The 18,580-nt window shown below is 44.4% G+C and overlaps 1 protein-coding gene across 1 annotated transcript in view; it reads right to left on the reverse strand.

The window, feature by feature from the left end:
* anos1 (anosmin 1) overlaps positions 1–18,580 on the reverse strand; it is a 45,215-nt gene that overhangs the window by 4,942 nt on the left and 21,693 nt on the right. Inside the window, exons 3-10 of the mRNA XM_085920148.1 lie at positions 15,572–15,634; positions 14,880–15,102; positions 10,719–10,903; positions 10,076–10,205; positions 7,839–8,044; positions 5,771–5,915; positions 4,627–4,779; positions 1,421–1,509 (exon numbers count right to left, since the gene is read on the reverse strand). Of these exons, the coding sequence (XP_085776274.1) occupies positions 1,421–1,509; positions 4,627–4,779; positions 5,771–5,915; positions 7,839–8,044; positions 10,076–10,205; positions 10,719–10,903; positions 14,880–15,102; positions 15,572–15,634 (1,194 nt within the window). The remainder of the gene's footprint in view (positions 1–1,420; positions 1,510–4,626; positions 4,780–5,770; positions 5,916–7,838; positions 8,045–10,075; positions 10,206–10,718; positions 10,904–14,879; positions 15,103–15,571; positions 15,635–18,580) is intronic.

Here is an 18,580-nt window from a genome sequence, read left to right on the forward strand (position 1 = left end):
CATCCATCCATCCATCCATCCATCCATCCATCCATCCATCCATCCATCCATCCATCATCTGAATTGCCAAATTGTAAAAAATAAAAATGAATGTGAAATATTTAAATCTGAGTCTATGGAATCTTTAAAGTGAGTTTAACTTTTTTTCTCTTTCTTTTAAATTAAGTTCTCCTAACTAACTTATTACAAAAGCAATGCAACTGCTTTGGTCCAGACCAGAGAACCAAATTATTATAAGCAGATCCTCAAACATTTTTTGAATGCAGCACCCAAAAAAGTGCATCTCTCATCTCCTTTTTACAGAAATATCGCTGACGTATGAATTATGATCTCTCATTGGACAAAAAGTGGCGCTTCAAGTTGAACAGGGTGCTCCCTGTAGAGGCGCCGTGTACATTTCTCTCTGATACCAAACAGCTTTGATTAAAAGTGAATGAGAAAGACGCTGCGCTCACATGAAAGCATACGGCTGGAATCCTTCCCAGCCAACCTATAGAAGCAGGATGTATATTTCCTAGCAACCACAGTCGGGCTCCCCAAAGAATGTGTTGATTGGCCAGGTCTCTGCCATCCTGTATCAGCCTGAGCCCAAACAGCACTCCCTCACCTCCCTTGACTCTCTAAAAAGGAAGCCTGGAGTGGAGGCTCCTTCAATGCTGTCCTCCATTCCCGGAACATTTGCTTTATTAAATGCCTTTTATTGGCCATCACCCCAATCGCCTGACCACAAGACTGAATTAGAGCGTTCACAACAACAGCCATTGATTTGCCGAGTGCCATTGGGCTTCGGGTTCATCGAGTGGAAGATTTGTCCAGGCTAAAGCATCAAATAAAAACGGGAGGGGTGAGGGTAGGGAGGCACGTGTTTTGCATCGCACAGAGCTGCTGATGAGGCTCTGCCTCAGCAAGCTTGGCCAAACTTTTTCAGCACAAGACGAAAATTAGAATTTGGTTCCTTTCTGGAATCCAAACAAGAACTAAAATGTTATTTGGCAATAATCTGCATGTCTGCTTAGAAATTGACCCACAAACCATTTTGGATTCCAAACCAAATTCTTTGGGAAACCCTGACTTGGGCTGAATTGATAGAACTCCAATTTTTTTGCTCCCAAATGGCACAATTTGAATATGGCAGCATCACGAGAATGAAAGCACAGATCATTAAATAAGGTCAAAATCTGGTACATTAAATTTACAAGGACCATTAAATAAGGAAAATGATTGGAGACGGCAGTCACTGCAGTAATGTTAACATTGCCGCATTTAAATGAGTAGGTGAAGACTCCAGAATAACTGAATAGATATTTGAATTATTCAGTAATGTTGACACTTTTTGACATGTTTATATCCATTTTGGACGTATGAGACATGTTCCAGGTGTCACGTTGTAAAAGGTGCAAAATAGCTGCCGGAAACATACCTGCGTTGAGGATTTTTCTGGTCCCCGCGTCTCGTTGTGGTGGCAGTACTCAGGCATCCATTGGACGTGGTAGCGGTTCATTCCAGGCTCTGGAATGTTAGATACGAGGAAAAATGTTGAAAAAGAAAAACACATCCAAAATCGCATAATAGTGTTGTTTGTAGTTATTTGTAGCACGGTAGAACTGGCAATCAACAGCAGAAAGCATTTTTACTACTTTTTTATAGCAAAAAAACATTGCTGTTTTAGTGCAGTGGTCTGGAAAAAAACAAGTAATTTGTCTGTGGGAATGAGCTGTTTTCACCGTTTTTACTTTTAATAGCGTAAATGCTTGAGAGATGAGTCAATAACAATAACTTTTCTATTGCCAGTCAAAGTGGAAGTGGCTAACTTAGAATAATTCTCTTTTTAGCAAGATGTCGAAAGTTGCCCCATACCCCAGTTTTTGCATTCTGACTATTTTAAATGAAACATACAAGATATTTCATTAGACGGGGTGAAATGATTAAATGACAACACTCCCATCTTGAGATCAAGATAACTTATCGCCCTCTTCCTGTTTTCTAAAAGCAGTCAAAACTTTTCCACTTAAAAACTTTGCCACTGATTAAATTTCTAAATCCATGCATTGACGCACCAAGCCTTTTTTTTTTTAGCCAAGAAAATGTAGTCCCCCCCAACCCCCCACCCCCCCTTTGTATGTTTTTTTCTGCAGCTGCGTTTTGGGAGGAATCTCTAAAAGGCCACTTTACACCATTCATTTGGCAGCAAACGCACACAGTTAGCAGCTAGCTAGTAAGCAGAGCGAAGCGTTTAACAGCCGAAAATCTTTCCAGATACTTCCTCCGGGACTTGGTAGAGACTTAAAGCAGATCTAACAGTACGTAAATAGTGGACAGATGCGCACGGACGACGGCGTAGCAGCTGTTTGCTATCAAGTTGGCAAAATGTCAGTTTGAACACCAAGTGACTAAAAAATAGGATAGTAATCCTTCTCGGTACAGTCGAAATGACCTTAATTGGACACATTAGCCTTCGTAAAAGAGCTCTCATGAGCTCATCACCGGCGTGGCCCTCCTCTAATGTTACCAAATTCATTATTCATTCAACTGTGTCGCTCCAATGTGTGCAAAAACGTGTCTGATTAATAATTGAACAACGCTGCGTTCGCCTTGCAGCGGGGCCGGGGTTGCAGCGGGGAGATAAAAGGGGCCCTTTGAAGGCTTAGATGCAGCGTTGGCACCCGGAGCCCTTTAGCTCTTTGGAAGCAGAAGAGAGGAATTACAGGGTACCAGGAAATAGAGGGGAGGGAAGAAAATAAAGAAGATATGGTGTCTGGCACTGAGAGAGGATGACATGTACAACAAGGAACGGGAAACGAAAAACAGGTACAAAACAGAAGCAGCTCTCGAGACATCTGCAGTGTTGTGGTTCACTCGGCTGACTTCAACTCCCAATCTGTTGTATTTGTTTTTGTGCCGTATGATCAGACGTGTCAAATTCAGGTCCTGAAAGTAGAAACCCTGCCGCAGTATGGTTTTAGCTACTGGTGCTAATCAACTGATCCGACAGGTTACCAAGATCTGATCTGAACTATTGGTTACCAGACGGCTCTGGCACCGTCCAGCCTTTTGTTTGGGTGCGAACCATATTATCTGATGAAGCATACCCTATACTTTGCTTTGGTGTTCAAGAGACAGCCCAAAAGCTGAGCATAGATTCAGTTCTGTCTCCGTATATGTCTAAAATGTTCCTTATGGATTTGGTTCCAGCTCCTTGTGACTGTGATATGACAAGACCTATACAAAATTCATGACTGGATAGCATCAGTTGTCATTGCCAGACTGACGCTGTTGGCATGTCGGGCAGACAGCGATATATTATCTGATCGAGTCCACAATGCATTCTGCTTTGCTGTTCTACAGACACAGCAGAAGCCCAGTGATTCAGTGATTGAGTGTATGTGAGTGTAAATGGTCGTCTGCCCTTGTCAAAGGTGTAAAATGCCTTTTGCCTGGGCTAGACTCCAACTCACCCATGACCCTGAGCACAATAAAGAGTATAGACCGGATGGATGGAATAAGTCAGAACAGTTGCTACCAGACTGCCGACATCGCCGCCGTCCTACAGCCTTTTGTCTGCGTGTTGGGCGGACAGCGATATATTATCTGAACGAGTACACAGCGCACTATGCTTCGGCATTCTGGAGACACCCCAAAGAACCGAGGTGCTTTGGATCACGATGAATGAGAGTTTAATCACGGTCCAGTTAACCTGTCCTTTCATTTTGTCTGTCACACAAACCAGATGTCCCCAGGCTACAACCATCTTTGTGTTTACAGTAGTAGAACCAGGCTTGCCGGAGCCAAAGACCGGGGTCATCCCTCAAGTCTAATGAATGGCAGCGGCACATACTGTACACTGCAGACGAAAAGAAACGAGGAGCCTGGATGAGGATTTACAGTGTTCTCTAACACAGTGATTCCCCGGCTGTGATTGATCGCAGTTAGCGGCGCTCCAAGCCAACCTTTGCGAACAGTTCTGGGCCGAGTCCATCTCCTCGCCTCTCTCTTCTGATTCAGCAGTTGGTGTCTCACCAGGCCTTTCCCTTCAAGCCAGGCTTTGCATTCTTGACTCCGGGATGTAGAGTTTGGCTTGGCCCATGACATAGATTAGTAACAGAACATGGAGCAGCCAATGGGATTTGACAGGTTACCCTGAGAGCGTTGCTTTCAAGGCTTCCATATTTCCACTCCGGTATTAACCCAAGACTTGGGAAATGGACGCCGCTGGGACAGGCATGTCTACGCGGGCAAGCCTTCCCGTGCCGTGTGACATCAGCTCTTGCAAAACAAAATGGAGCGCTACAGTGCCTAAGCGGGGATCTATTAAAGGCAGCTGTCAATAAATCCCATCGTACAGCTCCCTCTCGGAGTGTTTATTGTTCTTTACTAAACAGTGGCTCTGCTCTGCCAGTCCGTGTGCACGTTTTACACCATTTTTTCCCTCCCTTTAGCCCTCACACAAAGACACATTGATTCATTTAGTCCATCTAAACAATCAGGTAACGATGAAGAGATTCTTCCATTGTTTGGCTGAAAAGAGCCAAGCATAACACATTATTATGGCATTCATCATTCCAGACCTTAACGGGGTGCTAATGTGATTTTATTAAAGCCATAAATCAATACAGATTTTGTTCATACCTCCGCGGTTCTTCCAATAGACACGAACTTGCAGCTGGCCATCCTGGTAGAAGGGCGTGCCCACCTCCAGCGGGCCAGAAGGTCGCTTTGCCTTGGCTAAGGTTGGTCCAGCAAGGGGTATCTCTTCTTTCTTTGACTTGTGCCCTGATTTTACTAGGGAGAGAAATGAGAAACGTTTTCTGCTTCTGCAGTTGAAACAGCACATTGATTCTGTCATGGCCGCAACGTGGCGACACAAAGACAACACTTTCCTTGTCAAAATCAAGCTGCTACAACATGTTCTTTATGTGGCGGAGCTGGATAGGTACCAACAGGCTTGAGTCCAAATGCAGCCAACTTCAATGCTACATAAAAATGTGCATGCTTGTAGCACTGAGGCTTAGTCTGTCTGCTAACAGTTAATAAGAAGAATTTTGTGCAAGCGGAATGCAAACAAACTTAAGGAAAACCGACTTTAGCGACGGATCAGCAATATCACACAGAGCGCAACTTACCCGTCGCACAATAAGCCGATTCAGTTTGCTTTCCAAATGTCGCGCTAAATTTAGTTATTTCATGTTTTATAAATTTTCATTCTAGTCAAGCTCAACTATTTTTGATGTCTGATATCTCTTTGTTTTGTTCTTTCGTTCCCAGCTTTCACTCGGCTAATCTGCTGTTTGCTTAGAAATGTCAGTTTGTATTAAGCATGCTGGTCTCAAAGTAAATTACATTTCGCAACTATGGTGGGGGGGGGGGCGCATTAGGGGGTGTATATAAAAATATTCTTTACCAGACGTCTTCTTTCCCTCTGACACAAAAATTATCTGGTCTGGACTTGTGTTTTTTTAATGGATTGCTATTCTTAAGTTGACATGTACTATATCCTTTTATGCCGTGCCTTGCATTTGATTCTCAAGTTTCAATTTCTTGCAATGTCTGACTCTGGGCATAATCAATCAACTGTTTTATTGATTGTGTAAAATTAATTGTGAAGACCTGCTGGTTAATATGCAATCATTCTCGTTGACAGCCATATGCATGACAATGAGTGCAACCAATTTCTTGGACAAACATCAAACTCACAATGACATCGCCTAATGGGTGATAAAAGTCGAGCAGCTGAAAGAACAGATAAATATTATCCAAGTCCCGTGGTGTTTACCTGATTCTGAATTCTGGGTGGTGCTGAATTGCAGCAAGGCTTTGGGACTCTTCAGTCGCACCTGTCCCCAATAAGTCACGGCCTGCAGCTCCATAGTGTAACTGCTGTTGACTTGCAGGGCCTCCAGGTCCACCCAGCTCTGAGTCTGTGACGACAGAGGTTGGCATTTGAGTAGTGTCGCTGAAGCTCTTTCTCAAATGCTTGTCACCATCTGAGCTGAGGCTCAGCCTGTGCCAAAGCGAGGCCTGCGGGAAAGCCCTTCTTATGAAGAACACATGTGGAGGCCTCCTCGTGGTGAGGAGATAGCCACCGGGGCCTCGTGAGAGAGCCGTGTTGTCACAGCCTCCCAGGGTTTCCATCCCCTGCTTGGCTTTCTTGCATTCCAGCGGCAACAGTGAGCCTTGATGAGCTCTTGTTATTGACTGTGTGCGTGTTTTGACATTCTTGGGCCAGCAGGGTGCTTTGGAAGACCCCAAGGTGCCAAAGTGGAAATCAGTAGTACATGTGTCAATAGGTGTCTGATGTCTCGACTCTCAGTGCCGCATCTGCTCTTCATTTTGAAAAACTAATTCAGAAGAAGATTCTCTGCAGGTGTGTATGTGTTGTCTAGACTAGCAGGTTTTGCACGTCTATCCCTAATGAAATGATTTTCACGGGCGGAAGCGAGTGGAAGTCTTTGCTGCATCTGCATGTACTCAGGCACTTATGTTACATTTTTGGGGAATCAAATAGTCTGTAAGCCATTTATTTTAAGGGTAATGATATAAGATGAGTTTCAAATGAAACTGATTCTGATTTTGGGATCGCTGCAGTTTAAACAATTTAAATTGGCAGTTCTAGTTCTTTTAGAGGAAATGTCAATTCCTGGCAGGTTTTCGCTATTCACAGCTGGGTTCAGTCGGTTTTCTAATCTAATAGCAGTTGATTACTCTGTTAAAAGTCTGTACAGCGGAACCTCTAAAGAGTTTTACAATCAAACTATTGAGTTCCAACTTGTTCTTATAGCAAATATTTTATGACTTCGTTAGCCCAGGTTAGTTAGCTAAAATGCATTTGACGACGCAATATTCCAAACGATGTACAATGCAAACATTTCATTCCTAAAGTGGTTCGTCACAGTCCATTTGGTAGCCGCAACCAAGAATTCCAGAAAAAAATGAAGTGGAGTAACTTAGCAGAAATGTACACAGCATCTCAAAGGCTGTATAAAAATGTCAAAGAAAATAATTTATACTGCATGTAGCCATGGATTTATACTTCTCATTTACTAGACCGATTTCATATACATTTCAGCAACGCGGTTGTAAATTATGAGACTTGGCAAAGTTGTACAAAAACCTCCACAGTGATCGACGCACAATAGAAGGAGGAATGTGCTGAGGTATGAGCGAAGGATGTCTTTAATTTGAGAGGAGGGGGCGACTGATCTTTTCAAGGCCTGATCATTGAAGACAGTACAGGGGGTCCTCAGTTTACGATATTTTCATTCCTTTGGCGGCCTGTAGTCTCTTAGTCGTAGGGAAATATTACGTTATGAAAAACACTTGTAGGCATAAAATAAGTACGGCATTACTGTCATCGGCTACAAAGCTCCTATACTCTTTCCATCCTAGTTGATACAGCAATCACAATCACACCATTGTATCTGTTTACCATTTCTACTTGGGTGTTATAAGCGCAAATAAAATGCATCCATGTCATAAAGCCACAGACACCATGAGCAACAGAAGGGATAAGTGCCAACAAGACATACAATAAATAAAGTCAGAGAGCAATTTTTAGCATCCTGGTAGCCTCTGTGTCTGAAGTACAGTAAATAACGACCCAATCGTAGTGGAAAGAGTGAATGAATCACAATTAATGCGTCCTCCTTCAAAGCATAACTGGGTTGAAGGGCTTCTTCAATCAGTCAGCGGAAGGAAAAGCAACAAACAGAAGAGCTGACTCTGTTTGTGATTGATGACTTTGCATGCAACATTGGAGAATCCCAAGGAGGGGGACTTTGAGTGAGATAATGTCGGAAAGCGAAAAACGAAGCGGGGAGAAAGGACTGGGAGGGAGCGTTTACCCCGTTGGTGGTCTTTCTCCTCCTCTTCTTGGACGGAACCGTCGACTTGGTGGGCACGGTCCAGCTCCAGAACACTTTGTAGTGATGTATGGGAATGTCGGGCTCCTCTGGCAAGCTCCAGTTGAGACGAACTGTCACCAGGCCTTCATCACCCTGCGTCACGTTGGTGACACGCAGGCTGCTCGGGCGTGGCGGGGCGGACGGGTCTGGAGGACGAAGGAGCAAACGCTGTCACGGGGGTGACAAATTTCACACATCTGCAGACATTTAAAACGTCGAGGTTCTTTCGGGCGAGTCTAATTGAAGGTGGAGTTACATTTGCAGCCAGAACGCCTTTCACCACTTTGGCTGAGGAGGAGAGGGGTGACTGCTATGACACTTTGTAAAGTCATTAGCCCTCCGCTGACAATGCGCCGTGAGATGTTATGACAGGTGTCATATCACGACTACGACAGCACTAGTGGTCAGGGGTTAACAAACACATGGCGGCCAGCCTTGGCATCGCCGTGATGAACGTGCGAGCCGAGTCCGTGCGCTCCCGCTGCTGTGCCGCTGCTCACTTTTGATGTCAGAGAGAAAGCGGCGATGTCTCTTGCCGGCAGTCTCGTAAAGTAACGGACTACAAATACTTCATGATTGCACCTCAGTACAATTTTCATAGTCTGTACCTTAATTAAGATTTCATCTCAGAAATTTCTTTTTGCTACCTAAACACAGTAAATGTCAGATTTTTACTCAAATTATATGTAACAAAATGACCTTATAGTCTACCAATCTTTTTCTATTACTATACTAGTCCTGTATTACTATACTCAACTATTGCTTTCGGGTACTTTATACGAGACTGCTGCCTGTGCGGCTATGTCAGAAAGAGAGACAGATCAAGAGAGAGCGAGAGGCAGGGCCACTTCCCAGGCCCCAGAGCAAGGGATAATGAGAAAATGACTCCTCTCTCTCTCTTTCTCTCTCTTTCTCCTTCCCTCTGCCACCTGAAACACATTTAAGCCACTCCAAACACACACACTGACACATGGACTCCGCATACCAGCTGACGTTGGCGGTGCAAGACAAATAAGCCTTCCCTTCTTACAAATTGCCTTAACAAAAAAGTGTAGCAGGAGCAAAATTGCAATCAGATGATACGGGGCAGGCTATGTAAATAGCGACGCTGTGACCGAACGCCCGGGAACTCATCAGAGCCATGACAGCTCCCATCAATCTATCAATGTCCTGCCACTGATTGGCCTGATTGGGGATCACTTTCTATTCCCCCAAGCGGAATTCCTTTTTTCTATACCTGTGCCGCGCTCCGTCGGAGCACCATCCACAATGCTCTGTGGAGCACATGTATGATGAAGGATTGACAGTGCGGGTCAACACATACACAGGCAACACACGTAATACCAGACACATATGTATTTGACTTTGGAATCGAGTCTCTTTAAAGGACACGTGCCTTTGGATACAAAAATATTCACAAAAAAGCCAAATAATTGACAACCCTACCAAAACTAAAAGCCAGGTGGTTGTAAGATTATCCCGAGCTTTCCACTGTTCAACATTTTTTTCTTCATGAAAATTTGGTTGAGAAAGCAGCTCCTAACTCACAGTGCGCTACACTAATCTACGTGAGGTATCTAAATTTTAAAAAAATAATTCAGTGTGCAGCTCTGCCAACACGTCAAACAAACTTGTTCAGTGTCATAAAACGAGGCAGCGACATGACGCTAATCTCTAGCAAAGATCTACGGCAAGTAAAACAACGTTACGTCACTTCACTGGGAGCCAAGACTACACTTAAATTCATTTGGAAGCTGAAATATCCCGTCTAATTTAGACATATTACATTTAAGGAAGCGGGATGGAGGGGGGAAACCCTCTTGTAATTGAATTTGGTAATGAAAGGTTTTGAGCACTCGAATGACTTTGAGTATATTCAGTTTCACTTTGAATTTGTTCATCTCATTGGCAGTGAGTAAGTACCATGTGTACAGTTGACATGTTTTTAGACAGTGGAGGCCTAAACAGCAAATCAACATCAAAGCAGTGAGTAAAAACAAAAATAAATGTTTTGATTAGAAAAAGCAAAAATGTAAATCAAGCCAAAAGCTCCACCTGCTCCAAGGTCTTAAGCACAACAAATGGAGGTCAGTGGGTGTCAAGCAGGAACTGACACTTGAGTGCGTGAGACCACACAACCAGCACACATAAACATGCATGCAAATGTACGTACGCACCTCTAGCGGAGCGGAAGTGTTTACTTGGCGCAGTGAAGCCGCGGGTCCCGTGCACATTGACTGCAGCGACTCTGAACTGGTACCATCTGCTGGCTCTGATGTCGGCCAGTTGGACCCGCTCCTCGGCGGTCTGAGGGACAGATGGGGAGAGAGAGACCGGCAGGGGGTCAAGGTTTGCGTTGGGTCAGAGTCTCTGTGCGAGTTTGCTGCCACATCAGTCATCCGCGTGTTTCTCCTCCGTGAAACTTTCAAAAGACGAGGTGACTTTGAGGAATGGACGACTGTGTGGAGATGTCTGTCACCACGGCAATGCAGTTTCACAGCTGCGGCATGCTACGGTGACAAACTAACACTACCTTGAGTTTACATTTCAGTTTGCTACGGTACAGTTCAGTTCAAATCAGTCAACCATGGACAAGTTTGTTTTGCATAGCGCTCATTTGAGTCACAGGTGACCTGGAACCTATCCCACCTGACTTGTGTCGAGTTGCTGGGTACACCACCAGTCAGTGCCAAAGAATGGTTTGTGATTAGACATTTTTAAAATGGTAAGGCACAGATATAGAAACTACAAATGACAAAAAGACTGCCGGGACCTATATGCCATACGGGCCAGGGTGAAATGTCGGTAAAGACTTCGTACCTGTGCAACGGTCTCCCACTCAGTAGCATCATCCTCACTGGGGTGAATACCAAAGTTCCAGCGCCGCTGCACCACGTAGAGAACGGGTTCCACCGAAATGTTGAACTTGGAGGACCAGCGGATCTCCAGCTGACCCGAGGGCAGCTCTGCAAACACCAGCTCCTTCCTCGGCTTCAGAGGAACTCCTGCGGAAAACAGCGGTCTGGAAGTTAAACGTTGCGTTTTATTCATTTGCGCAAAACACACTTCAAAAATACATAAAACGCAGCACGGGCGTTTGAAAACGAGACATGATCTCACTGCAATAGTTGGGATCCACGCTGAGGGTCAACAGCTTCTTCTCTTGACTGTGACAGGTTGTGACACTTTTGGCCGCTGCGGTGTGTTTTAGTAGCTGCGAACGTCAAAGTTCACTCGCGTCACTGTTCTTTGCAATTGGCCTTTGAGTTGAAGCCGCAGAGTGGATGTGTATGTGTGAGCTTCATTAAGTGCAGGAGGTCAGACTAATGCTCATCCAAGACTGAATTTAGTGCTTCTGGAGTAGAAAATAGGAGCGGTGATAATGAGATAGTGATTGGACTACTTGGTCAATAAACTGTCAAGCACTTTAGAACGTTACATTCGAAACATATTGACTGCATCAGTCGGAACGATTAACAGATAAAGGAGAATGATGCTTTCCTGTATTTACTTCTCTGCACGTTGGTCATGGTCGAGATACAATTTTTTTTCTTGGGGGGGGCTGAACTATTGATCTGTCTGGCTTTGAGTCCTTGAAATGTTACAGTGATGATTACAAATCTGTTCAACAAATGATGGTGGCTACTCTATGTGAGTACGAAAGATAAAATAACCAGGCTAAGGTTCTTTTCATAACTTTTCAAACAGCAAGCCACTGTATGGTATCAGCTCAAAACTATTTTTTTTTCTTATTTATTATTACCAAGTCAAGCCACACTGAGACGAATAGGATAGTACCCGGTAGTACCGCCAACCAGTGACTTTTTTGGCCACAGTGATGTTTTAGCAGCTGCTCACTTGCATCACTGCATTGAGCCTTGGACACGCTGTGCGGAGAAAATGTGAGCTTCATCATGAGCAGGAGGTCAGCCATTAAGTAAAATATGAGAGAGACGGCTTTGGGATACGGGGGCAAGGACTGGACCACATTGAGAATTTACACCACTTATATCGTTTATTAGCTGGACACACTTAGAAATTGCTGCTACCTATTTTCCATAACAAGTAGAGCCATGTCGAGACAAGTTGGTAGTATCATGTAGTACCTCCAGAGATTTCTGGCCGCAGTGGTGTGTTTTAGCAGTTGCTCACATGCATCACTGCACTTGCATTCAGTCTTGTAAAATCTTTGCAGGGTAAATATAAGCTTTATTAAGTGAAGGAGATCGGTGTAAAGCTCATCCAAGGCTGAATTTGCTGCCATTAAGTAGAAGATAAGAGCGTCAGCTTTGCTGATAATGAGAAAGGGATTTGACCGCATCGCCAATAAGCTGTCAAGCCCGTTAGAACGTTATATTGGATCACTTGCGTCCAAGGCACGTTGGAGGCTACCGCAGCGCTTGTTGGTGGGCAGCGTGATCAAGACCGTGTTTTGACTTCACAGCATTTCATCTAATTGCATCTCATAAAATGGGATTGGATGAACACGCTGGAAGATGAAGAAAGGGCCCCTTGAGCGCCATGCGGTGTCTTTTGTTTAGTCGCTATGATAACAGCGTCGTACATGCGTACAGCTGGGGGTCATTGTTCTGCGGTTTCACAACTCGGCGGCTTGTGTGTTGTTTGCGTGCGCCGCTGGACCGACGTGTCACATTTCCTGCGCCACGACGTGCGCCTGGCTAACCGCAGCATTCCTCCCTTCCACTCCGCCTTAGCTCATCTTCTCACAAAGTCACCCAAGTCCTCCTGCTGCAGACACACAAAACCACACCAGCGCACATCTGTGCTCGCAGCCTGGCTTCTTCCGCAAAATGTGGGAGGGTATCAAATGCACTTTCTCGCAGCTTTGCGCCTTCCAAAGATAACTTTAGAGCCGGGCTCATTCCCAAGAATCACACAGCGTTCATCTTTCAATGGTCCCGCATGCTTACTCCAGGCACCATGATGTAACTCTGCTGTCCGAGGGCCATTTGGGTGGGGGTGGAGTGGTGGGTTGGGGGTCCATTCAAGTCAACCGTGCCAGCAATAATCATTTCCTCCACTAACACACAAGCTGCCGTTAGGACTGCGCTAATCACGGACAGTGAAAGACAAACACTATGTCGGCTGAGGATGGCAGATAAGTTAATAAACGTTCATTAGATTTCACTCAATTTAATCATTTGGACGTCTACATTTTACGCTCCATTTTTCCCCATTATATTCATGTGAGAGATGATCATTCGGGTTGCATCAGTATAGGGCACGGATGACTACAATGTAGCCTTTCACAGGGTGTGTGAGATTGAAAGTGTAAAGGCGGTCTGTTATAATGTTCCATCCAACACTTTTGATACCACTTTTCTGCATTAGAGCTACTCCCTGAGGTATACCCTTGACTGGTCCCCATCCAATTGCTTGGACCATATAGGAAAACAACCATGCAGCATTCATTATAAAGTCTTCAATTAACCAACCATGTGTGCATTGGGAATGTGGAGAGGCGCCATGAAGTAAATGTTAATCAGGGAAAGCAAGTGAGTGTTGCCAAAGAAAACATCTGAATATACATGAGTTCCGTGGTTGTGTGAATACTGCAGAGTGAGCTGTTGTGATGCACAGAATGATGGATAAAAACATCTGGATTTTGAACTACTGCAAAATCTGTATTAATCTGCCAAAGAGGCTGTCACCTTGGTATATTAGTATGCTAGCAGTTTTGTTAGCATTTACCTTTTGTGGGGGTGGGAGTTAAAATAGTTTTTTTTTTTTTCTTCTTCTGATAAAACAAACTAACAAAAACATGTAGAAAGCTCATTTCAAATATCTGCAGGAGTTTTTGTAGTTATTTTATACCATTGGTACATTCAAATTGTTTTACACCAAGCTATTTCAAATGAGCCAGAGTAACATGGAGTGTCATTGAGGTTTTTTGAGGTCTAGTAAAATATATTGAATATCACACATTCACAAAATATTGTATGTTTTTCAATAAAAACACGACCTTTGTTGGCTATCAAATGTCCATTGGGGGTTCCAAAATGCTCAGGCACACTTGGACACATCTGAGAATGATCTCACCAGGGGAAATGCTCCATTTCACTCTGCTTGTGTTTGCTAATAGCTTCCAGCATCATGGATCATCATGGCGATGAGTCCACGCGCATACACATCACCCGCTTGTGCACACACAGAAACAATTATACCCTTTAAACCATGAGCGACTAATTAGACCTTTGACACAGAGAGGCCACAAGAACAATTTCACTGGAACGTCGGAGCGTAATGTTGGCGTAATTTTGTGTAAACGCGGCGGCGACAGCTAGCTGTCACGTGCTCCCTTCAATGACGGCATCGGCGGGCCCGTATGTGAAGGTCTCCAAAACACATTGGATGGTTTTCATTGACTGGGGTCACTGGAATGTTCCAAGGTTAGCGCTCTTTTCATCTTTCCACATTAACATTCTGTTCACCTTTTGGGGGCATGACATCCACCACTGGAGCCTCTCTCTCTCTCAAGATCTTTTTACCATCTGCGTCCATACGCTCACATTCCAGATCACGTGCACTTGCCGGTCATTACTGAGCACAGGGAATATGTGTGCACTGTTGCCGCGGCGTGATTAAAAGCAGGCCATTGCAGCCGCCGTCCAAAGATCGATTGCCCGCTGTGTTTCGATTTGGCATTGAGTGACCGACGACAACAACAACGTGCTGAGAGCGGATGTGCGATGGTGTGTCAGTTAACAACTCAGCACCCTCACAACTCACTCAACCCACTCAAGTGACACAACTTAGCTGTTGGTCAATATGAGTTGACCATAGGCTCATGCAGTGATTACCATATTTTCTCAAATACTCAAATCTATATGCAATCAGTGGAGAAAAAAATAATAAAAACAATTCTGTTGAATTTGTATTAAATGTGTGCCACCAAACACGATGTATCCCACTAGACATGGTATGGATTTTTTTTTAAAAGGGTTGTTTGCTTTCACTTACCTTTGTACAGGTTCTTGGGGACCTGACAGGTGTGGCCACAACCATTGGAGCAGCATTTTTTGACGGCCGAGCACTCGCCGTCCTCCTCGCAGCTTTCCACGCAAGCCGCCGCAAAGCCGCTGGCCTTCTCCGGGGCGGGACAGTCGCCCTGCTTCACGCCCTCGATGGACTTGAGGAACTCGCAGCTGGTGAGGCATTCGTAGTGCTTCTTGGGAAAGAGGGGCTGGGAGAAGGAATGTTCTTTGGATTAAATCTCGATGGAGTAAACAATTTTAATTCAGACGTAGTAAACATTATAATTTGCATGAATCCAACCTTGACTAGTCGCTCATGACAATTTTGCTTCTTAAAACTCCTTCACTGCCATTGACAGCTATAAACGTCGAAGATTAATTTTAACAGAGCTGGCAGTGAAGGAGTTAACTTAAATTGTTTGCACAACAGGAGCTTTGCGATTATTTGCAAACATTGCCTGCTGAACCCTAACCGAACCGACTGCAGTAACATTAGTCCGCATGGAAAAATGATTCCTGCGAAACTTTGAGGCAGAGATTTTACTTCTTGTAATTCAGTTATGCGAGTTATTCAATTAAACGTAACAGCTCTACCTCAGGCTGTTCCTCCCTGCGCCTTGTGGCGCAATGTGCTCAATAAGGCAACACAACTACTGTTTATATCAGCGAGTGATATACCTCGCATAGATCCTGGCATTGGTTTTCCTTCAGGTCCCAGGATTCCTTGCAGGGCTCCAGGCACTGTAAAAAACAAAATCAAGAGGACAGGTGTCAGCGACATCAAAAGATGTTTGATTCCCAAGGCCACACACACGCTTCTTTTTGCTACAGATGCCCCGCATACCTTGAAGTCTTGATAAATAGTCTCTATCGTAAAGCAAACACGGTCGAGGTCGGTCTATTATGCGTGGACACGCCCTGTCTCTTGTAATCTAGTGCTGTTTGGATTCTTATTGATGTAGTCTCTGACAGATTCCTCCTTCATTCCTTAACAGCACAAAAAAAAAAAACCTGTCTGCACTTCATATTCTTCACTCTTCCACTTCACCTGCTCCTCATTTTCATTTCATGTCCGGACTTGCTTTTGTCCATATGGCACCAGGAGCAAACTCCTCCCCTTTTACCGGCGGCTTCAACAACACACATTGCTTTCAAGTTCTTGGGATTCCCACATGGAAGACATTGACTAAACAGTTGGCACAGGTGCAGGATAAAATGGATGTGGCAAGAAGCCATTTTGACAAACATAATGAGATGATAGAATTTAGAAAGGCGTTTGATATATCAGCTCACCCCAAATGAATCGAATTCACTCAGAGTGATTGTACCCAATAGAAGCTGGCAGATGCGACATTAGGGGAGGGTGTTCACATGGGACCGGGAAAGAGGGGGGAGAACCTTCTCTGGTGCCGAGGCCGCTGTGAAATCACACAAAGCGCTGCCAGACTGCATCTGCGAAACGACCAGAACGACCCAAACCGCAGCGACCGCAGCCAAAGCTACTCAATGCACACATGCCTCATCTTAGCATCTTACCATCTTAGCGATGTGACACTGGGACATAGCTGCACACATTCTTGATGTGTGACACTGCCATCATTTGAGATGGGGTGGAAATATGCTTGCTTTGTTCAAAAAAAACTTTTGCATTTTTCTGCCTTTTTATTCTTTTGGGGTCGCTGTTCGATGAAGTCAGCCCGACAATTTTCCATCTTTGGACATCGGATCGCTTCTGCAACATGATTGTGTAAACGGGTATGCATTTTTGACTACACACTAAATCTGAAGAGCATTTGTTTGAGAACTGCGCCCTGTCAAACACTGACAAAGACCACGATCCTGGCAAGCTAAACTAGGATGAGAAGCGTGTCTGAAAATAAATATGTACCTTGAACTCCTTGCACCACTTTGAAAAGAAATAATCCATTCCCAGAAGTTTTGGGGGGGATCAGTTGTAACTGGTAAAGCACTGAAAAGGAACTTTGACTCCAGATTTCCCAACTAACTGTTTTGTCACTTTCTGTGATTTTGTTTGAATGAGAGCGCCAACTGTGTAGACTACATTGACCCTACTGTTTAAAATTTCATATTTCATCGAGGGGTGGCGGCAACTCATATTTATGAGCCATTAATTCGCTCATTAGGCGTCTCTGTTGTTATTCTGCCATTGCCAGTGAAAAGTTTATTTGCTTTTTATGGAGTTGCGAAGGGCGGGCGTATGATGAAACATAAATCTGGCTTGTGGAGGAACGCGCTACGAGCCCACGCCTGTCAGCTCTCGGTTCCGCTCCACTCTCTATGGGCCAGGTGGTGGGTGTTTCACAGATGCTTTTTCAGAGATTTTTTTTTTTCCCCGTCAATATAGATATATGGTTTTTTACAATGATGTCATACATACAACGTGACGCAAAAGGACCAATGAGAGGAGACGTTACGACCTTGCAGGAGTTCCGTAGTAAACTGCCGTCTAGCCACAAACATTCAACACACCAGACATCAAATGTGCCACGCCCTCGGGGATTGGAAGGTTGTCGCAATCTGGCAACCAAGGCAAAACGGCGGCTGCATCTAAAGGCCACTCTGCCGGTAAGGCGTCCGCATTGTAAAGCCCAGTAAAGCCCTCCAACAAATCAGTGAACACACACACGTAAGCCCAAGGATCAGGCTCATTTTACTCATTGAAAGCTCTGAATGCATTCCTTAGCCTTTTTTCTTTGGGCTGATTCCCCTTCTGGCTCCTCACAATTACATCCGTACAAGTGAAAATAGATTCATCAATACCTCGACATGCTTGCGTGCCAAACAGGATGAATTAGCGGCGGATATAGCAACACAAGCCTTTTTTTAACCTAAAATGTCTTCTTTTAGTCTTCAGTGTAAAAGGTTCCAATGAAAGCACATACAATGGAACTCCAATGAAGATGAACAAGACTAATTGGAATTGGCACCAAACTGTACAGCATCATTCAGATCATTTTAGTGAGAAATGTGAGAAAGGAAAAATAACAGTTCCAAGTTAACGGTTAACAAATTTGTCATCATGAGGCGACTCAACATTAGAGCAAAAGAGACATCAGCTCACCCCACAGGTGTGCTTCAACCTGTCACATCTGTCAGCCGTTCCCCTATCCCCCCCCCACCTCGATCATGGCCCCCATCTACTTCCCAACATTTAAGGAGAGCGAGAAAGAGAATCGCGTCTCGACGACAGATGTCCTGCCAAAGCAAATATAAAAGACTGCGTACGGTTACAAAAGGTGCTGTCATCAATCAAGAGCCTGATCGCTATTTACATAGTTTGATGGGCAGTCTAATCCATGGCAACAGTGCCAACAACAAGTTTGGGAGAGGGCCACAACGCTAGTTGCCGCAAGCTCTGCACGCCCTTTAAAAGCATTTGCGCACAGGAGGAGAACTGATTGATCGGAGTACACTTGCAACATAATGTAAACTTTATACTTCAACTGCACAGCCTTTGACAAAAGTCAAGAGCCTAAATGCTGCGAAAGAAATGACAGAGCCACACAGTACAAGGGACATTATCGCAATAATTTCCCACAACACACCTGATACACAGGTGTCAAAATGTATCGATTAATCAACATTTGCGAACATCTGCCTTTACTTTGACCATTATTCCTTCAGATATTGCAATTTTTCAGCGGTGTTTTTACTAAACAATACCAA

This window comes from Syngnathus leptorhynchus, chromosome 9 (genome assembly GCF_054491065.1).
Source record: "Syngnathus leptorhynchus isolate UIUO chromosome 9, UIUO_Slep, whole genome shotgun sequence".
Taxonomy (NCBI): domain Eukaryota; kingdom Metazoa; phylum Chordata; class Actinopteri; order Syngnathiformes; family Syngnathidae; genus Syngnathus; species Syngnathus leptorhynchus.